The following is a 21685-nucleotide window of genomic DNA, read 5'->3' on the forward strand; positions in this document are numbered from 1 at the left end:
AGAAATTATTGTGTTCAGAAAGAAGGTACTGAACCCAGTCCAGTCGTCCGCTCGTCGGCACTCAGAAAACCCATGCGACGATCTGCTGCTGTCACTTCTCGCTTTTTTTTTAGTGGGCTTTCCTCGGTAGGTGGCGCTGGTTGCTCCGTGCGTTGGCTATGGCAAGGTCTCTATCTGGCTTGCTGGGTCTCTATCTGCATGGAGTAAGCGCTGTTGTTAAAGCTAGGCAAGTTGGAAACCATGGGTTGTCTTCGGTTGATACATTGTCGCTGCCCAATTGTGCGGTTTAGTCTCATATATGGTTGGTAGGTAGCCACCGAGATATACCTTACTTATCAGAACTTTTGAACGCAAGGTATTCTTAATTGATTGAAGCGACCCACCTACGCCTTCATTCCCATCCCTAAACCGAAGAATTAAACGTAGCTGTTTTTGGCGCCTATTGGCCTCTTCAGAACCGAAACATGGGCGCTATTAGCCAAGGGTCACACCCACGCACACACACATAGTATAGCATTAGTCTAATATTATAGTTATTGTTATTGTTACTGTTATTACTGTCTCCTTTCTCTCCTCTTCCGCTTCCCTTCATTCTGTCACCTTCTGCTATTTGTCTTCGCTTTTTTACCCGCGGCATCTTTTGCACCACCGTTGTCCCTTTCCGGCGACCTGCATTTGACAATGCTGCAGCTGATATCGCTTTCGGTGGTGCCATCTGTGTCTTTGCGTTCGTACCCAGCGTGTGTGGACAGGAATGACCCCACTTGCATGCGGCATCTTCCCTTGGGCAACCGAAAAGTTCCGTTCCACGTTCGCGCACAAGTGAATTCAACACACCTGCGAAGTACAACTTCACTCGACCAGTGAATCCATACCCGCCGGACACACACTTCAAGGCCAGCGGCTCATACACGACTGTATATAAGGGTATTAATGTGGCCTCAAAACTCATAACAAACGATGTACAATCGATGTGCACGAATTCTAATGTCAGGGTAAGAGGTGATGACGGATATAGTAGACGAAGCCCGTCAACGACAATCACATAGGTTCAGCGGGGGAAAAGAGGAAAGAACACTGTATTATAAAAACACACAACAGTAACAAAACAGAGTCGTCCCTTGAGCTTGTTGACAATGGAGGGCAACGTAGAAGCACATAATAATTCCTTGGCAAAGGCCTTCGCCTGAAACTCTCGACAATAATATTTGAATACACAAATGCTGGCCATGATTATAAGTGAATGATAAGTAATAACCGCTCCCCACGATCTCTTCCTGCAGGCCGGAACAGCACAGAAGAGTCCAAAATTAAATCCATACTCATAAGAATTTTATTCTATCAAGCGTCAGAGTAGTACTCGTCGTACTGCTGCTGGTGATGGTGCGGTGGCGCGCTTGCCCAAACTCCACTCGCCGTTCGTACACCGCCCGTTACATTTTCCCTCGAGCCCCAGTACTGGCTCTGCCGCGCCCTGCGGTCGCGCTCGAACTCGGCCCAGCGCTTCATAGTGATCTTGCTGCTGTCGAACTCGCCCTCATACTCGATACCGGCCTTCTTTGTCTTCTCACCCGCCGTCTTGCGTGTGTCGCCCCACGAGAAGTCGTCAAACTTCCAGAATGCGTACGCCGGGAGGACAAAGTTCCACACAGGTAGAGACAGGAGGTAGATGAGCATCCAGAGGACGTACGACCATGAGTGTGCCGTTATAATAATGAGTATTGCCGGCAGACCTAGGATCAAGCCCAGCAGGACGAGGGGGATGATTTGAGGCGGCTGGTTGATAATTGATATGATGACTGTGAAAGGCCAGGTTAGTAAGAACGCTGTCAACAGGTTGAACGTCACAGGTTGCAAACAGGCCACTTACCGACGTAGAATGTGAACGCAATAGCGGCGGGCAGGACAAGAGTTCCTATCAGCTCGATGAAAATAACAAATTGCATGCTGAAACAAAATGTGCCACAAAGATCGCGGACCAGGACAAGCTCCATCAGGTTGTGAATAGTCGAGTTGATCCAGCGACGACGCTGAGACAGAAGTACCATGAAAGAGTCGGGAACCGTCGTCTTGCAGACAGCCTGCGGGACGAAGACTTGCTTGCGCTTCGGGAAGGTCCGTAGCATGAGAGTAGTCAAGTAGCGGTCCTCTCCAAGGAGTAGCAGGTTTTTCTTGTGCAGCGTGTCGACGACGTTTTCAGAGTAGTGCTCCACCACGTCCGGGTTGGCAAGAATGGGGACCCAGTAGTTTTGAGCCCCCTTGGGGGCTTTGATTCGGTACATGCAGAAGCAACCAGGCAAGCAAGTAACACCACCAAACACAGACTCGAACGACTTGGCAAGATGATGGGAGATGAAGTACTCGAAGACCTGAATGGCAGAAACCCAACTGTCTCGCTTGTTTGCAATCTTGGTCTCGCCACAAAGCCCCATGATCTCAGGGTCCTTCACCATGGCCGAGATCATGTGGGTGAGACTGTCGGGGAATACCTTTGTATCGGCATCCACCATCAACACGATCTCGTAAAAGTCTGGAGAAATACCCGTTACTTTCCACAAGCCGTTGAACATCTCGTACTCGAGCTCAGTCATGCGCTCGTCGAACATAACCTTCTGCAAGAACGACATCAGGATGATCTGACTGTCTCGTTTGCCACGGTTGCCAGGCTTTGACTTGACCATCTCGTCGGGAGTGCCACATTTGACCACAACCATCATCGGCACACGCTGCTGCTTATCCAAGGGGATGTTGGACTGGGTACCATAGTCGTAGAAGCCAGCATAAATCTTTGCCATGTTGTGCCGCTTGGAGCCGCTGGCCACCGCCACATAGGAGAAGGCCTCGACGTCTTCGACCGGAATGGTGTGATCTTTCATCATGTCGAGTACATATTCGGGTGTAGACTTGGACTCCCCCTTGCCCTTGATGATACCATCGCAAATAACGAGAATAACCTTGTGGCTGTTGGGATAATCGGTCATAGCAACCGAGTCGAGGGTGGTGCGAAGGCCGAGTTCACCTTCAGAGTAGGCGGTGACGAGACAGATGGTGTGGGCGAGAGGGAAACCAAAGGGCATCCAGTCAGAGGGCGGCTGCGGCACAACAGAGTCGTGGATGAACCCGGAGGGGCCCGGACCTTCGATAGGAGCGGTATTAGTGGCATAGGGATCGCTCTTGAGGAAGCTTGTGCGACTCTCGTTGGTCTCGCGGTAGGCTGTGGAGCTGGGGCCCATGTAACCACCTGAGGCCTGGCTTGCCATGGTGGTCGGCATCGACTTGTTACGGGCACTCCGCTCAGCGCCATAGACAGTGGAGAAGCGAGAAGTGGTCGGCAAGAAAGAGCTGCGTTTGCTGGTGTGGTCCGAGCTGCTAGCGCCTGCCACGCTGCTACCGACGTCGCCAGGCATTCGTGGAGGTGCGCGGTAGATGTCCTCGCTCCAGTCCTCAATCTGCTTGTTGCGCTTGCGCTTGTCCGAGGTCTGAGAGGTCTTGTCCGCAGCGTAGTTCTTGCTGATAAACCACTGGAAGATCAGAGCAAGAGTAAAACGTGCCCCCACGACTGACAGAATCAGCGCCAGGGAAACGTAGAGCACCACCTTGGCAGCAATGCAGCCAACGGTATCGGTGTCTACAGTGCCAACCTTGATGATATCCTCGAAGCATTCAGCGATTTGTCTGTCTCCAGAGGCCATGAACGTGCGAGTGGCATCGCGGCCCCGAATGGCACGGTTGGCTGCGTTGTTCTTGTCGCGTAGCTCTTCAAAGCGACGGGGGATATTAACCTGGTCCCTGTTGAACCAGAAGAGAAGGTCAAGATCGAGAACATTGCCAGAGTAAACGAACAGATTACGGCTGTTGTTGCGAATATCGGCCCATGTAAAGTAAACATCCGCGCTCTTGTCCAGCTGGGTGTAGAACGTCGATCGAGCTAACGGCGTCGTGTGACATGCGTAGCCAAAGTAGTACGGATACGTCATGTTGGGTTGAGAAGATCCGTCCTGATTTCGGGCGTGGCACGGAAAGTACCAAGCCAGGTTGTCGCCTTCCGATGGCACGTCCGAGTTTGGAGCTTTCGTGATGAGACCCTTGCATTTACCGTTCACGTTCTGGAACATGAAACTGCCATCTGTACCACCGTATCCTTCTGGGAGATCATAAACCACATTTGCACCAGTGCCGTCCAGGCGCTTGGGGATTCCCTCGGCGACCGGGTGGTGGGATCCATCGAGGTTGTAAGCTGTACCGTGGAAAATCATGTAGCTGCGATCGACGGAGTTTATGTGCAGGCGCAGGACTGGGCCACCACAAACGGCCTGGTTAAAGCCAAAAGTTAAGAAGCCGACAACGCCCATGATTATCAAGATAAGACTGATGAGACCAATCTTTTCGCGCCATGCTCTCCTCTGGGCCTTTGCGGGCATCCCGCAACACTTCATGATGAAGTCGGGGGACCAGAACGTAATAACGGCGCAGTAAACGTTCCAAGCGCTGGGCGGTCGTAGTTGCTCGGGGATCTTCTCCTTACGCTTTCCCTCCTTCACAATTTTGCTGTTCCTTGTCGACACCCTACGCCGGGTATTATCCGACTTCTCGGCTACTGTTTCACGGCCAGAGGCTTTCCTAGACTTACGTGGGATGTTCTCCTCACGAACACCTGAGCCGGAAGCCGAGTTAGAGCCTGACGGCGGTCCAGATTCGGTGGCACCGGAAACATCCTCCAGGACAGGATCGTTGCCTGTCGACGAGGGTAGAGTGTTCATCTTAGCGGCATGCTTGCGGTAGTGATAGTTCGGGTGGTCCCTGTCGATCCTGTTCCTCTCTGGCCTGATAAGGCTTCTCTTCCTCTGGAATGGCTGGTCGGAGCCGTGCTCGATCTGCTCGGCGGACGGGGACAAGGGGGCACTCTCTATGTTCGAGTTAGGTGATCTGATAGTTTCCGCGAACGAGTTCACTGAAGGCCCACGTTGATGTTGTCCACCCGTGACAGGGTAGTAGCCACTAGCTTCTATGTCATTCGGCCGATTACGCCTCGAGGGTGATTTTCTGTACGAGTTCCTCTGCTCATAAGAGGCCTTTGCCCCCGGTCTCTCGGGAAGAGACATTCTCCTGAGACGAAACCCATGTTAGCTACACTGCACTGCCAGCATGGTCGCGGCGCAGCTCACTCGCAGCGTGCACAATCGAGAAGGGGATTTTTGGGCAGGTAAAGTCACCCTAGCGGAGCAGAGGCCAAGGCTGTATGTAAACAAGCCGAAGGGTAGGTGAATCAGAGATATTGATCATGCAAAAACACAGTGTTTGCACCTTTTGTGATCATACAACTCGTTGGTCAAGACCAAAACGCCCCTATATAAAGGGTATTTCGTCCGTTGTCGCAGGCTCGTCGTCGCGATGGGTTTTGGTGAATTGGGAGAGGAGGATTGTTTTCCAAAGGTGTGGAGCGTTCGGATGGAAATTGAGATGAACTGAACTTACCCTGTGAAATTAGCAGCCAGCACCGGCCACGCTTACACGCGCTGACGGTATTGGTATTATTGTGATGTGGGACCTCCTGCACTACGGCGGGGGCGGTTCCTTGGGCGACGAACGGCCGGCAGCCGCAACGCCAATTTTACAGACGATTTGTGCCTTGATTTGCCTGGAGTTTCAACAGCCAAACTTGCGCACGGCCGATGACGGTTCTGACGCCGGTATGTTATTCAAGAAATTGTCTCTTTTTTAGTCTCTGAGAACCATATATCGTTTGGTTCCTTGACCGTCGTGCGCAAAATTAATCGATCTTGACACAAGATTCTGGGTCTACTGGCGCATTGAATTAGCTTGACTCGTGCGACCGTCGGAATTGAGAGAGCGACCTTCCCAAGGTTCTCTCCTGGGACCTGCCGTCTCGATCGACCCTTTGCGCGCGCAATGTGCTGGGAATGCAGAGACTGATGAATGCCGAACAAGGTACCGATCTGGGTAGGTAGGTGGTAGGTAAGGTAGGGAGGGTACCTAGAATCATTGAATGTTTTTTTCCGTGCTTGCGTGTTGAGTCGCGGGGTGCACCCCAGATAATTTGGTCGCTCGTCTCAAGGGCAACCAGCCGGGACACTTGGAAAAGTTGGACACCAGCACTGGGGTCTTGGAATAGTACCGGCAGTGGGCGGTAGTTGGTTGCAAATGGGATATGTTTCAACCCTTGGAGACGTTGAACCTGAATAGCTCAATGATGACGATAATGACTGAAACCAGATTTTTTTGCAGCTCAAACATCTGCAAAGGGTTCTTAAGAAACCAAGAGGCGGGAGACGTAGACAAGTCAGAGACAAGCTAGGTGCGGCTTGGGTAAAAAGCTGAAAGGATTGAAACGAGCTACAATGAGCGAGCGGTAGTCTTTGGTCTTGCGAAAAAAAAAAAAAAAAAAAAAGTCAACGAGCGATTCAACCCCGGAGGCCGGTACGATGTTTGAAAGTACGATGTCTTTTCGAAAATCCCCCGAAACTGGCGATGGCGAGAAGGGATGGTCGAAAGGGATTAATTACTGAGCACATCCTTGGATCCCTGCCGATTTCCGACCGTCGAGGGAATCCCATCTCTCTCTGGTCGCCTCCTTTCTTTCAAAGGCTTGGCGGGCTTTACAACACGACAGGGACGCGATGTGGCGCTCGCTGGCGAAATTTGTCAGTGGAGCTTTTGTGCTCACTACCTGTGGCCAATTCAGCCCTGACCGAACCGTTATAGCTGGCCGAAAACCCTTAATTACAGAAAATATTTGTGACAGATTGCGCAAGATGATAGAAGACCAAGAGGAGTGAAAAAGAAAAGCTCTGAGGGTTCATGGGCTGAATTGCAAAGAGACCTAAGAACAAAATGGCTGGCCACCTTAGGTGCCTAAATGTACTGGTATACGGTCTGGAATCAATGGCTTGTCAGAGTGGGTTAGTTAGCAATGGCCCGTGTGCTAAAATAAAACCGTGGGTTGTACGATCGATAGCTTCCACAGCTGCACCGGCCAAAGTGTTGCAAGCACCCGGTACGCATCTTGCCGCCCGGACAGGAATGGATTTTGGATAACGTGGAAGGGTAGTACTGCGCGGCATTTGAGCCGACCGATCTTCTATTTTGCATGTTTTTTGACTCCGTTGTGAGACTTGCATTTTGTGTTTTTGACGCTCTTTGATCTCTTTTCTTTTGGGTATTGGTCCAACTCACGTGGGATGACAATCGAAGCTGCTTTTCGTCTTCCCTGCCTGCCTGGACTTGCGGCCTTGTATTTAAGCAAGCAGCTTTCAGAATGTCTTTTGTATTTCCTCGTCCCTAACGTTTCTGCAGCATGTAGCTTGTGGCTTGGCATCGTCTTCATCTCCTTCAGTCTTTCTCTTTTTTTAGGGTTACAATGTCAAATATGCCGGTCTCACATTACACGGCGACAGCCTTGGAACTTTGGTGCGGCATTGAGGAAGCTATCTTGTAACACACCTTTTACACGTACCAAGCAAACCAAACCAAGAAACGTGCCGTGTCCACACAAACATTCAACACGCACGCATTGGAAACTGCGGAGAGGATGATTCTTTTCTAGCGGATCTTGCCGATCTGTGCAACACCAACCCCCCCCCCCCCCCAGTTGCCAAGTTGGAAACCAAATAGAAGGAGAAGCAAGTGGTCCCTTGACCTAATCGATATTAATCCTTGCTGCAGCTCGTGTCAAGGACTCAAGGGGTCTCTAGTACTGTCTGTCTACTAAGTGTGTGTTCCGTACAGGCCGACAAGTGCGAAAACGAGCAGGTTGAACGACTCGAGAAGGACGACACGAAGCACGAGCATGAGGGGCCCTCTTCCCCGGGGCGTTTATCGGAGATGGGGGGGGCATCCCTTTGTGAGCAATGAGCACAAAGGAGCATGGATTCGCTTGCAAGCAAGCGCGATATTGTGTTCGTTTTTATTTTGTTTTTATGTTCACTCGCATAAGTGCGTCTGGTTTTTCTCCTTGACCAAGTACTGTACCACTTGAATCGACGGCCCCGCCAATACGACGGTATCATTCTTCCTATTGTAACAAGGAGCGCGAATGATAAACCTGGTTAGTAAAAGCTGAATTTTCTTTTTCTTTTGCAATCATTTTGTTAAAGTCGATATGTCAGCATGGAAAAAAATTAAGGACTGTGTACTTTTGGGACCCTCAATAGGCTGTCAGCATTGTCCTAGCAGTTTTCCCCGGCTTCTCTTGTCGACAGTCAGATGATGTTCAATACGAGTGAGGCCCGCTTCCTTGCAGATTTTTGCACAGTTCTCTATCCATCCCCTTTTCGGGATATTTCTTTAACTGGGCGTCCGCTTGGCGCTTTATTTTGGCATGATGGGGTAGAGTTACATTCAAATCTCCAGGATGTTCTCCATATGGCCCGGCCCACAAGGTATGCTGTTCACATATTGGCAGGGAGATCAGTGTAAGGGGACAGTACCCAGAAGAGCGGGGATACTGTTAACTAAGACTGAATCAGAAAAACATATGGTTTTACACAGAGTGCATATATTGCTGTGTGTCTGTGATAGGTATTATAATTTTGTATCAAGCTGAATCTACCTGACCTGAGGATGCAATGCACCTGATTATTACTACCTAGGCAACTACCTAGGTACCTGCCTTGGTAGGCAACATCACTTGCTAGTTGGCTGAACTCCGTCTCCATTGGTACGTGGTAGTCTACCGAGACCCAAATTACCCATTAAAGCAGCTGCAAATCCACCGATTTGGCGGCTGATGTGGAGGACGTGTCACTTGACGCGCACAAATCATGAAATGCAACCCGCTGGTCGGGGTGCACCCCACGCGGTCCAGACCGGGGCCGGTCAATTGGCTACTTTCGTATACATGCATTACAAGTTTACTACATACAAACCCCGAGCCTCCGCTTGACGTCGCGCGAGATCCGGGTTTGTCGGCAGCTTTCCGTCCGTCTCTAGCTTAAGGAAGACAACGCCGGCCAAGCAGTAGAAGCAATGGAGTGGGAAACCGCGCCGTTGCCTTCTTGACGCAAGGGAAATAGCTCAGAGGCTGGCCGTGCCTGGTCTCAGATTTGGGTCTACCGTAAGGGGAGGTGGGCTGAAAATGTGTAAGTGATTGCCTAAGACAACAGGGGCGGTTAGCTCGAATTCCATCTTGCCAGCCCGCGGCACAGAAAACAAGTATGTAAACGTAAACCTCTCTTCCTTGACAGAAATGAGATGTGTGACGTCTGTGTATGTGTATGTGTAGATTTGATAACCGTGAAGTAACTGTTCGCTGATTTCTTTAGACTGAACTAGAAATAATTACGTTCTGGACGGAATTGCTTTCGTGACCAACGCAATCAAACCATTCAGCCATAAGCCCAACAGAATTTGGATCTTCACTCGGTTTTCAGCGAGGGAGACAGGAGGCAACACGACCAGTAAAGCCTGGCTGACTCAAGCTCCCTCCTCGGTTGTGCTTCGTGTCTGCTATGCTGTGCTGTGTTTGTATTTCTTGGTTTGCTTGGCTGTGCGGCACTGGCTAGTGCTCAGCTGCAGAGTAAGAGTAATCAACACATCGCAATGAAGACCGTTTGTCGATCGTTGCTGGTATCACATCTCAGCTCAGCTGTTTCTGTGCTATTTTGTTCTCTTTTTTTCTTGGAAATCGGAGGCCAATGATGACAGGCGTTAGGTACCCGAATCCAGCCTAGACCGCCCAAGGTTAGGTCATCCGCTACTAAGAGGGGGCAAGAGGGTCTTGACGCTTGGGTCGTAGGATGTCCCCTCGTATCCGCTAACCCCCCAAGACCCTTTTCCAAGAGAAAAATGATGGAGAAGGTGTGGCCAGTGGCCACTCTCAGGAACGTGCGAGCTTGGAACTCCGAAATGGGAGCCAATTCCACAAGCTTCCCTGCCTCCCCCTTTTTCTTCTTTTTTTCGGTCTTGTGTGTTCTGCTTGGATGCATACCAAGTACAGGCACGCATAAAACATGCATGCGCGTCTTAAAAAATAAATCACACTGACCGTAGAACCGGGCATTTGAGAGAACTCGTAATCGTACAGAAGTCACGATCAAGAGGACATCAGTCGATTCAATCGGTTTGGCCGCACTCCCACTGAAACCCACTTCAAGCCCAACATTAAGGGCCCCAGCAAGGAAGATACCTTGCCACGTACAGTACAGTACTGTACCGTACCTACCGCAGCTTACCGGTACTACCACGTATAGTACGCTTCACCCCACAGCCCGAGCGTCCAGCATCTTCGTCGTATGTAGGTACATTACCGACCTACCAGTGATTAAAGCAGTACAGTTCAATACAATTTTACGTACCCCTCCCTAGTAGAGGCCGGCATATTAGCGTTGACCGCCCACCTACTCCTTGCTGGACGGTACTTTTTCCATACTGGTTAATTTTTTGTGTGACCTGAACATCAATTGGTGGGGTGTCCTCTAGGATTGTGATCAGGCCCAGGGATATCCGGCAAATACACGTTGGTCATTCATGCAGCGGCGGTTGCCTTCCATGCCCGTGGTTCATATGTCCTCCCTTTTTGTCTGGGTCTGCTTCCAACCTCTTGTTGTACCAAATCCGTCATCGGGTAGGGATTAATTTGAATTTTGCTTATTCTTGAACTGCCCAGGTAGTTTCTATGGTATGCCATGCCAGACATGCACAAATGCGGGTTGCACGGGAATTGATGTATCGGTAACGAATTAGTTTCTTAACCCCGTGTCTCCCGTCATCCCAACAGCCGCGTCCACCATCTAAAGTTGCTATTCTTAACTGGTGTAGTATTTCGTACTAACGTTAGAACATCGATCCATCTCATCTCCACTCCAGCTCGCATGCCTGGGCCTGTCTTCATCTTACCAGGATCAATTTTCCGTCAGTCCACCAAGTTCAGCAATTGAAATAAAAGGAAAGAGGGCGAAAAAAAAAAACCAAAAAAAAAAAAAAACCAAGAAGAACCCCCAAAGGACACGCCTCCAAACGCCCAGCGCACGTACAGTACAGTGCTGTACTACTGTACTGCTGCAGGGTTAGATCACCCCAACTACTGTACAGCACAGCACGCAGTAGCTCAGCTAGGAGGACCCCGTCCGTCAATTCAGGGTTACGCATTTTGGGGCTGGGAAGTTAATTTTTGCCTGTCTGCTGTCTGGGCTGGCTAGTTTTCACCCGTCATCGAGTCATCAGCGTTTGAGGAGCCGAGTCCAGCTAGCTAACCGGCTTGCCGGCTCGAAACGACCAAATACAACGCCCCCTGGCTAAAATACATACCTACATAGGTACCTACCTAGGCAGGCAACAGCCAAAAGAAAAGAAAAGAGAAAAGAGAAGAAAAATAAGGACAAAAGTAAAAAGGGATTTAATTGACCAAAGGGTGCATCAAATAATAGCACCTGGCGCCATGGCGGCTGCAACTACTAGATCACCGCCGCTGACGGACTCGCCCCCGAGTGTAACGGTGCCTAGGAAACCGCTCCCTCTACGAGACCTCCCACAGATTCCAAATCAGAGTTTGGATTGGGATCCAACTGGTTGTGTCAAACCGTTGCCCACAACCCCAGTCCCACCTCTCGGATCTCCACGATTGCGACATCCACCTCGTTCTCCTGTTCGCGTCAGTGTCAAACCCGACAACTGGGCCCAGCACTCGGAAGGAAGCATCGTGAACCACCACGACACTGAACTGCCGCCCTTGCCCAAGCTGTCTGATAGAGACATCCCAAAAACGCCGGATGCTCCTACGCCCCCAACGTGGAGTCCTGTCACCAGTCAAGCACGGCAGAAAGAGAAACAGCAAGACCTCAAGCACCACCAGTACCACCACCGCGCAAGAGATTCAGGAAGGATGGCCGAGGAATCCGTGCGCGCGGTCCCAGCCCCGACCGCCGAGCACAAGCCGGTGCTGGTGAAGCATAATTCGAGGCCCGGGACTGCGTCCCATGCAGAGATTGTCAGCCCAGTCGATTCAAAAGCCACCTTGGACTCCTCCCTACCCTCCGCCGAGTCGAGACCAGCAAACCCCGACGCCCAAGTTTCCTCAGCGACCACCAACTCTACACCACAACGAGCTCACGACGAGAGCCGCAACAGCCGTGAGACCGGCTCGTCCACGCTTAGCACGCAAACCCCGCAGCAGAATTCTACCGGGTCGTCGGTCGTGACGAGTGCGAGCTCTGCGACGGGAGCAACCGAGGCCGTGGACGCCAAGGACGACTCGCCAATCGCCTCTGAGGAAAGCTCGCTTGTCGAGGAACCGCACCGGCCGGATTCGGTGCCGCAACTCCAATATCACCACTCGCAGTTCATTCCTACCCACCCAGGTCTCCCGAAGCACGATCACAGGATGTCGTCCACGCCCGACTTGCTCGAGGGCGCAAGCTCCATAAACCGCCACCTGACCCCCAACCAGTTGTTCCGGCGAAGTTCGATGCCCCGTCCACAGTCCTCCTATTCAGTGTACTCGGACGCAAGTCCAAGAGGGCGTTCGCCGGGTCTCCACCCGGGGGCATCGCCCATGCGCGCTCCATCGGCACACTCTCGCGGGTCGCCCGACGTACGACCAACCTCATATATCGATATGCTCAACGTGCCATATCCGCAACCGGCTCCGGCACCCATCACCCTGGATAACTCGCAGCTGCGGAACGCTGTTGGCACCAATGCATCACTTTTAAGTACGCAAAAAACGCTCGAGATGTATAGGCAGAATGTCAAGAAGACAAACGACCTGTCGATCCAGTACTCATTCGCAGTATTCCTTATTTCTACGGCGCAAGAGCAAGGTTTCGACCCGGCCGCGGATGAACCACCTAAGAGAAAGGGGAGCCCAAAAGCTGATCGTGACAGCCCCCGCATCGAGTCGGCGCCGGGCTCCTCGCCGCACGAGCTTGTCAGGGAAGCAAGGAGCATCCTCCAGAAACTTGCAAGCAATGGATATCCATTTGCGCAGTATTACCTTGCGGACGGCTACGCATCTGGACTATTCAGCAAAGGGAAGGAGGATTACAATGCAGCATTTCCCCTCTTCGTCCTCGCCGCCAAGCACGGCCACGCCGAGTCGGCATACCGCGCAGGCCTATGCTATGAGTTTGGCTGGGGTTGCCGAAAGGACCCGGCCAAGGCAGTCCAGTTCCTCCGTACTGCCGCCTCAAAGAGGCATCCGGGCGCCATGACGCGGCTCGGAAAGGCGTGCCTTTCTGGTGATCTGGGCGAGAAGCGGTACAGGGAAGGCATCAAGTGGTTGAAGCTCGCAACCGAGTCAGCCGACGCGCAGTACAACGGGGCTCCATACCACATGGGCTGCCTGTACGAGACTGGGTATGGCGATGACATCTTCAAGGACGAGAGCTACGCCGCCGAGTTGTTTACGCAGGCGGCAGATCTGGGGCACCCCGAGGCGAACTTCCGCATGGGTGAAGCGTACGAGCACGGCCTGCTCAACTGTCCTCGTGATCCGGCGCTCAGTGTGCACTTTTACACCGGTGCAGCCGAACGGGGACATGCAGGCGCCATGATGGGACTTTGCGCCTGGTATATGGTCGGCGCCGAGCCTATCTTGGAAAAGGATGAGGAGGAGGCGTACGAGTGGGCGCGTCGTGCTGCGGAGCTTGGTAAGTCTCACGTCTTCTCGTCTCATCCTATCTTATTTCCATCCAATAAGTTTTGGTCTCTGGACGACGGAAACTATGCCAAATATGTAAAGCTACATCTCAAGTACCCCAACTGCTTGGTGCATGCATGCATGCATGGTCAGATGTTCACGCCCATCTACGATGATTACCGCAAGCGCTAATAAATACTCTCCGTTCTAGGCAATGTCAAAGCCCAGTATGCCGTTGGTTATTTTACAGAAATGGGTATTGGATGCAGACGTGATATTCTTGAGGCCAACGTCTGGTATGTCAAGGCAGCCGACTCTGGAGATGAGCGTGCCAAGCAAAGATTGGCAGCCATCCGTGCTGCTGTCAGTGGAGGAACCCCCATGGAAACCGCTCCACCACGGAATGGTAAAATTAAGAAGAATGCCGGCGACAAAGACGAAAGCTGCGTGGTCATGTAAAAAGAAGGAAAAGAAAAGGAAACTCACTCCCGAAAACCTTATGGCGAATAATAGGCTCCAAACACCACACGACGAAAAGCCGAGTCCCAGAGTCTGGAGGAACTTTGTTCACCAAGCTCTGAGGGCAACGACTCACCAGCTCAAGCACTCAGCATGCTATTTACTCCTGACTATGGCGGTGATTTACCTGTTTTTCGACGCTGGACATCCAAGGAACATAAAGAGATGGGACATTGTGCGTTGACTGCCTCTTTTTGAATAAGCATCAAACAATACCCGCCGCATGGACTTGGCCGTCTTTTACAGACCCGAGTTTTATTTTTTCGTCAAACAAAATCTCGGCCTCTTTATGATATCTTTGGATTCCCTCTACCGTCGATTATCTACTCTCTTCATTCCCCTCACGCTCTGCTTTCAAACAAATCTACGTTATACTCCTTATTTTTGCACTGTTTGGACATATCTCCGATGGGATAACCGGAGATCGTTGCATATTGCATTGTACGAGGTTGGGAACACTATTTTGGAAGCCACCGTATGCGAGTAGCTCTCAGTGTTGGGAGAGAACAGATCGCCCCCATAGCCTTCCTCGTACTGCAGGCGTTTTGTGTTGTATTTCTTCCTCTTGTGTTAGAATTCTTGATAATCATCCTCTGGTCTCGTGGGGTTCGGCTCATTCTGGTTTGCTGGTCTTTTCAATCGCATCCCGACACGACAAAAAGAAAACGCGACGAGACACGTTGAATATTCAGAACCTCAATGTTTCTGTTCTTTTCTTTCTTCTCCTTTTTTCTTTCTTTTTTTCTGCTTCATATTTGGTAACCGCAGTTTTGTTTTCATGTGTGGTGCAAAACAATACACATCATCAAACTGCATCCGGCACACACATGGGTGAGAGATGGAGTTGGCTGTTCTTTGATCAAGGACGGAACTCCATGATAGGCAAGACAAAAAGAAAGGCTAATATACTAGAATCTGTATACCAGTCAATACACTAATAGCTTTTGCGTTGATCACGGCAATTGGACGTCTTCAGCTGGTAACCTCTGCCTACTTTTAGGTCTAGCTAATATAGCAATATGCCTACTTCGTACTCAAGCATCCGTCCGGGCCATACAACTGGTTTCGAATGAAGCCCCCGCCTCATCTCCCCCACCACCTGCCATAACAGGAATTATTCCCCATGTATCTTCGATACACCGTCATCCCGGCCCCATGTTTTCTCGTTTCCTCCCCAATCACCCCAACCTTGCACACGTTTCTACCTACCTAATTACCTGTTGCATACCAGACTAGGCAAACAGTCCATAATCTATCTGTTAGAATCGACGAATAGAATATCATTAGACCACCAATAGACCATACAGCCCACCCATTCCCTGCCGCCTACCATGACCCATTCCCAAACACCAGAAGAGGTGCTGACCACCCTCAGCCAAACGGACATCCGCACCCCAATTCCTCCCTCAACCCTGCTGCCCACAATCTCATCCCCGCCCTTCATCGCCCTCCCGGGCACCTTCAATACCCGAGACCTCGGTCTCGTCCCGTCCAGCACCCTCCGGCCATCCCTCGTCTACCGCTCCGGCGCCCTCAGCCACCTGGCCGCGACGCCCGACGGGGCCACCACCCTGGCCACCCGCCTAGGTGTCAAGCATGTCTTCGACCTGAGGTCCGAGCAGGAGCACAATTCCGATCCGGACCCGGAGGTGCCGGGGGTCAGGAACTCGTGGCTGCCCACGGCGGACAAGGACGCCAGCCTCGACCTGGCGGATTTTGTCGACGGCGAGGGCGAGGCCGGCTATGTCAAGATGTACATGGATGTCTTGAACGTGTACCGCGAGCCCTTCAAGGCCGTGCTCGAGCACATCCGCGACGTGCCGGATGAGCCGCTGCTGTTTCATTGCACCGGTGAGTTTGACGCGGGGAAACGGGGTGCCCTCTGGTGGTAATGCCGAACCAGGTCAGGCACAGAAGAGAGCCCCAAGGAAGAGAATGAAATTACTAAAAAAGCGATACAAAAATAGCTGGCCGAGACCGCACCGGTGTTCTGTCCGGCCTGATCATGTCTCTGGCTGGGCAGGATCCCGAAGTCGTAGCATTTGACTTTATGTTGTCTCGTATTGGCAAGGAGCCGGCACGTGAGATGCTGCTCGCTTTTGTCATGAAATCAACGGGAGCTGCAGACCTAGAGGCCCCAGGCTTGTACAACCTTGTCAGCCTCAGAAGGTCTTGTTGGGATGCGTTTGTCAACGAAGTGCAACAGAAGTACGGTGGCTTTTATGGCTACACTCGGTCCGTCTTGGGTTTCACCGACGATGACCTGAGCCTTATAAAAAAGAACCTGGTGCGGGACTGAAATTCATGACGAAAGAGGAAGGGCAGGGAATGAGTACTTGCGGTAGGCCGAAATCCATTATATTTCAACAACAGTTGCGCCATATGCCTGTTCATATAGCTAGTGATTCCAATTCTTCGACCCAGTGACGTGAAAAGTCTCCTCTGTACGCCATGTGCGTCAAAGTAAATGGGCTGCACGCCGTTTTCGGCGTCATACTACGTGTACTATCAATGCCTCGGTGCCAGCTTTCCCATATCAGATCAGTCTTGGCCCTCCTAGTATTCGAATGAAAAGAAGAAGAAAAAGAAATAGAGAAAAACAGATTGTGTAGAAACCGATCAGTGGAATGAGAAGAGAGTCCTAAGCTGTCGCATTATACTCTCACAAATAGATTTTCGTGCTGATGCACATTGAATTTCCCTCAATATCTGCCGTAGCAGCGAGTCGGATAGGTTAGCTTTTATTACAAATATCCCTCCAACCGACTGGACTAACCGCACAAAAGAAAGAACCAATGTATTTGCTTGATCGTACGCACCATGGAAGTATATCCTTGACCTGTCTGTTCTGTTCTGTCCGGGCCGCGCCCCATAACAGTTTCTCTTCTTGTATACTATGCCAAGGTAGCTCAAGTCGTGCATGTCCCTAGAGTGCTCCCGTGGTTGATAATCGTGTGTTGCTCCTGAGCCCTGAAGAGTCATATAGCAACCCTAGAGCTTATAGCCTTCCCGGGCCAGCTGCACACTGTTGGGGACAATATCGCAAGGCTCATCGAACATTGTGCTGATTTTTGACAGTGACAGGGTGTTCGATGCTGTCTAGTTGCACAGGTGCAGGTGCAAACCCACAGACACGAAGACCCAATCTGTCCATCTCGTGCCTCCAATGACCTCCGAGAATTTCCCACTCCTCTTTCGTAGGCGATGGATGCTTCTTCTTTTCTGAAAAGTCTGGAATCGTACTTTCTTTATCAACAAAAATCCTGATGGGATGCATGCTCGGGGAAAAAGAACTAGGTGCGTGCTGGGATCTGATCGATGTTTCTGGCTTTGGCAGGGTATATCGCGGCGGTGGAGGCCTGGAGCTTTCCCGCAAATTGACAGATCGGAATCGCAAGGTCCTCCCCAACTGTGCTGTGTCACTGACATCGGGGTCCCTATAATACCCAGAGGGTGGAACCGCGACGTTATTATGAGGAGGCGTGATAGCAAGTGTACTCTCAGAAGTACCCTTTACTTTCTCGGCTGTACTACCCGCTACTCCTGTGGCCGCAGTCCATGTAGTGGCGGATTTTGAAGATTTTCCCCTGAGTTGGATCAGCTTTGCCTTTCTGGAAGGCGTCGAGCGTCTTTTTTGCGACACAGTAGTCGCCTCATATAAGCCGTAGATACCGGCGCTGAAGTCTTGCACTGTTGAACTCTTGCGAAAAGAGAAAGCCGTCCGCGGGTGAGATTTAGCGTCCTGGCAGCACAACTTAAGAGACTTCAGGGTATTCTTGCTTGGCGAGGGATGCTTCTTGTACTGGATCTTCTCGCTGGAAACTCGGGGGCTGATTCCTCCTGTGGCTTTGGATGAAGTGCGCTGAGGAATGGCCGTCTTCAACATTCTGGTTGGTGATATGCTGTGAGTAGCATAAGGTTGCGGTCTGCTAGGTAGACTGGGGAAAGTTTCTGGCTTGAGCAATGAAGAGCGAGCTATAGTCGTTTTGCTGATATCCAGTCCACGTGGTAGAGCTGACTGGCGTTGAACTGAATCGCGGCGGCGTGGCGTAGAATAACCATCGGGAAGAAGCTGTAGCAGCGCATCTAGACTTGTATCAAGTACATTTTCCTCGGTAAATGGGTCAGCCTCATCGTTTTGTTCAGCAGTTGATGACAGCTTTGTTGGCGAGTTGTCTAGTTTGGTATCATCAGAGGATATGCTTGGAGGGCTTTTATGGCGCCTGATCCTGGCAAGGTTGCTGAAATGACCTATAGTGATTGAGCGACTCAAGCCCTGTTTCTTCAGAGCTTTGTCATGGCCTTCGCCGTTCCCTAGCGCAGCGAAGTTCGCAAATGTCCTGCGCTTCGGGAGCTTGGGGACTAATCTCCAGGTTGAAAGTCGGCTCTTCAATCGACGAGCAATGGCTTTGTGCTTTGGGGTTGGAGGATCAAAGTGAGACTTCTCTGGTGAGCAATCTTGTATCACCAGATTGCTACCGCGAAATCGAGGAGCCATCGGAGTAGTTGATACTGGTGAAACTTTTGTTTGAGTATCTGACGACGAAGCGTGTAGAGAATAACTGAGCAAGTCACCAGGACCGGAGTCGGACTTGAGGGCCGCGGTGAAGGCAACGGTGAGTGCCAATTTGTGATTAACTTCGTCAGAATCGAGAGAATGCAACATTATGAACTGACGAGTCTGAGAGAGGCTTGACTTCTGATAGCGACAGCATCCCTGCCATGGGGAAGCTAAGACCAGGATTCTGAATAGAGGATAAGAAACATTGAAGCTTAAGAGGGGAGGCAGAATCACAGTGTGAGAGCTGAAATTAGAATGCTGAGATTCAGTCACACCAAAGCATTCGGGCCGGATCGAGAAAGACGAATTTGAGGGGACCGTTTGGGAAAAGGTTTCTGTATGCATGCAGGGAGGGTTGTGCGATGTTGGGGTTGCCTGCGCAAGAGAACGTGTCTGTCTACCTCTAGGGTGCTTTGGGTGTGTAATGACCAAAGTAGGCAGGCGGGTCGGGAAGGACCATGGTTGCGGAGAGCATAACAGAACTTCAACACGCCGCATCTGTATCTGACGGCCAGACTTCTCCCTTGTAGGACAAAATGAGTACACGCGGACAATGGCAAGGCACCCACTCATCCACCTTCCTAGAAGAATGAAAATTCCAGATTTGGCAACTTTGACCGGCAGCTTGGCGTTTTTCTTTTCTCTTTTTATTTCTTTCTTTTTTTCTTCCTCTCCGTAACCTGAATATCTAAGGTAAGGTAGGCAGGTAGGCACTTTAATTGCTACCTACTGTAGGTAAGGTACCTACCTAGTAGGTGCGGTTATGATAAACAATGTGGTCCATAGGTATCCAAGGAACCAACCTAAGACACATTGATTAGGTGCGTTACTTTGAGCACTCTGAGCTAAGATATCTGTCTACACTCATTGTCAGTGGACAGCCTGATCCATATTTCGGCTCTTCATCCAATCTGGATGCTCTTATACCAGTCCACATCGAGCTACTCACTGATTCGATTCCAAAGACCAGTCTTGAGACATGGCCATGTTAATGTTCCGCTAAGCCGGCCTCCATCTCTTCTACTAGAAAATCAAGAAAATGGATCTGACTCGCCTTAGTAGTAGTAGTAGTAGTAGTATTAGTTAACGCCGGGCTCGGCCCGGCTTGTTAGCCGGCCGTTAGCAACCTCCCGAGGGGTATCTCGGCGCGCGTTCTATCTTCTTTATTTACACAGGGGGAAAACAAGGAGGGCAGAGGCGGATCGTGCCTGACCGGGTTCGGGCCCGGTCCTGCTTAGGGGGTTAGTTCACTGACGCGACCCCGTGCCTAAGGTGCACGGAGGGTTCGTCTGACGGCTTGTGCCGTGAAGTGTGGGTGAAAAGGCAGTAAGTCTATTCCTCGTCAGAGTTCGAGTCGTTTACGATCGGTGTCCCTAGGCGTAAAGTGCGTTCGTGGCGCGCGGGGCGCTGGCGGGCCGCTCTGGGGCGGGCGCTGAAGTAGTTGGTGGCTATCGAAAACGCCTCAAAGCTTTTCGGTTGCCCGAAGCTTGTCTGGAAGAATTTGCGGCGTTGGGCGCGGTCTGGCGGCCCGACCGGCCGGTCGTTGTCAGGCCACGGCCAGTTTCTCCACACCGCCCGCGAAAAGCGGCAGTGCACCGGGTGTTCAGGGGAGGTCCGCTTCCAGCACCAGGCACACGAGGTGTTTGCATCCTGGTGGTTGAAACGGTCATGGTAGGCTTTGAAATCGCCGTGGCCGGTCCTCATGGCCAAATAATGGCCCAGTAGGGGTCTTGGCAAACGCAGTTCCTCGGGCTCCTTTCTCGGTGTGTATTGGAATTTCCATTCCCTATATGCGGGGGACCGTTTACAGAGTTCTTTACGCCACCAGTCCTTCTCTATATTCGAAAGAATGGCTCTGAGGACCGTGCCGGCACCGCTATACGTGGTTTGCTGAGCCCTCGGGTCTGGGTCCGGCGGTCCGGCGGAGCCGGCTGACTCGCCTTAGGGATATACTATCACGGTATAACCAAGACAACTAAAAAGATGGGATGAAGTCAAGCTCTATTTTGTTATAGAGTGTATCCACTTATGTGACTCGTGAAACAGTGTCTATTGAGCAAGTTTTCTGCGGTGCCGAGTATCTTGCACGGCCCGTTTCTGTGAGTACCAGTTAGGGACAGAATCAGGGATTGCTAATATGTGGCAGTGGCTTGGTTGAACGGGGCAAGAGTTTTGAAACAAGACTAAATCTCGTCGACAGTGGCACTGCAATGAGACGAGTTGAGCGGGCAACTTATCAGGAACATCATCAAGACCCCTTGAAATCGTTTGAAAGGGGCTCTGCTCCTGTCCCATCTTGACTTACGGACAAAAGCTTCCTGATATAGGTACCTGGCCTGTTGTTTATCATGAGCCCGAGACATGGGCCGTGCGATCATCAGTCCCCATCTTGAGCTTCTCAAAGCAATCGCCACTCCCCATCACGATGGTAAGAGTACCCAATACAACAAAGGTTCTTTATGATGACACGAGACGACAACAGCTGGTCAAAGCGCTCACACCGAGATCCTTTTTTTCGTCCTAAATTGGAGTTGAGGTGGGCATCGAGTTTGCTCGGTGTGAACTACACCATACTGCGCACCTTGGCCTTATGATCCTGATGCCATGCTGTCTGTCAAACACAAAGTTCAGATCCTTAAAGGTAGGACGGCGAGGTTACTCCTTACCGCGGCACATACATTGACCCCAAGAAACCAGACACTTATCTCATCATAATGAGTAGGTTTTCAAGTTCTGGAACTAATTTCAGGCTCTACACTACCTGCTGTAGAACTAGACCTAGGATTGAACGTTGTTTTGTTACTCACTTGGTGAAGCTTTCCTGTCGTCCTAGCTGAAGGCAAGGCGACTGTGGCGCCACTTTAGGCAAACTCTTCTCTCACGAGATAACCGCAATTGCTACCAAAGTCTAATAAAATTGTTTCCACACGCCAAACCTCATGTCTAACACAAATTTGGGCATGTGCCTCACTACCGCACGTAGGTGCCCGTCTTCGTTTGACCGCTTGCCT

The 21685-nt window shown here is 51.1% G+C and overlaps 5 protein-coding genes across 6 annotated transcripts; 2 read left to right on the forward strand and 3 right to left on the reverse strand.

The window, feature by feature from the left end:
* Positions 1–940: 940 nt before the first annotated feature.
* Positions 941–6599, reverse strand: MGG_09962. 2 transcript variants are annotated; one of them, XM_003710024.1, is made up of 4 exons: positions 5995–6599; positions 5476–5799; positions 1871–5106; positions 941–1799 (listed from the first exon to the last, which is right to left on the reverse strand). In XM_003710024.1, exons 3-4 carry the CDS (start codon positions 5100–5102, stop codon positions 1342–1344), a joined length of 3690 nt encoding a protein of 1229 aa, XP_003710072.1. In that variant the 5' UTR covers positions 5103–5106; positions 5476–5799; positions 5995–6599; the 3' UTR covers positions 941–1341. The 2 variants fall into 2 exon arrangements, with proteins under 2 accessions (XP_003710072.1, XP_003710073.1); XM_003710025.1 differs by having other exon boundaries at positions 5214–5799.
* Positions 6600–7560: 961 nt separating this feature from the next.
* MGG_16304 (uncharacterized protein) lies at positions 7561–7809 on the reverse strand (the record flags this gene model as incomplete). Its single annotated transcript, XM_003710026.1, has 2 exons — positions 7561–7657; positions 7745–7809. The coding sequence occupies 2 exons, from the start codon at positions 7807–7809 to the stop codon at positions 7561–7563; spliced, it is 162 nt and encodes a 53-aa protein (XP_003710074.1).
* Positions 7810–10729: 2920 nt separating this feature from the next.
* Positions 10730–15152, forward strand: MGG_10646 (protoplast regeneration and killer toxin resistance). Its single transcript, XM_003710027.1, has 2 exons — positions 10730–13604; positions 13806–15152. Exons 1-2 carry the CDS (start codon positions 11396–11398, stop codon positions 14051–14053), a joined length of 2457 nt encoding a protein of 818 aa, XP_003710075.1. The 5' UTR covers positions 10730–11395; the 3' UTR covers positions 14054–15152.
* Positions 15153–15306: 154 nt separating this feature from the next.
* Positions 15307–16544, forward strand: MGG_10647 (uncharacterized protein). Its single transcript, XM_003710028.1, has 2 exons — positions 15307–15964; positions 16081–16544. The coding sequence occupies exons 1-2, from the start codon at positions 15445–15447 to the stop codon at positions 16410–16412; spliced, it is 852 nt and encodes a 283-aa protein (XP_003710076.1). The 5' UTR covers positions 15307–15444; the 3' UTR covers positions 16413–16544.
* Positions 16409–18821, reverse strand: MGG_10648 (uncharacterized protein). The gene is made up of 2 exons (XM_003710029.1): positions 16933–18821; positions 16409–16822 (listed from the first exon to the last, which is right to left on the reverse strand). The coding sequence occupies exon 1, from the start codon at positions 18777–18779 to the stop codon at positions 17163–17165; it is 1617 nt and encodes a 538-aa protein (XP_003710077.1). The 5' UTR covers positions 18780–18821; the 3' UTR covers positions 16409–16822; positions 16933–17162.
* Positions 18822–21685: the final 2864 nt, after the last annotated feature.

This window comes from Pyricularia oryzae, chromosome 1 (genome assembly GCF_000002495.2).
Source record: "Pyricularia oryzae 70-15 chromosome 1, whole genome shotgun sequence".
Classification (NCBI taxonomy): Eukaryota; Fungi; Ascomycota; class Sordariomycetes; order Magnaporthales; family Pyriculariaceae; genus Pyricularia; species Pyricularia oryzae.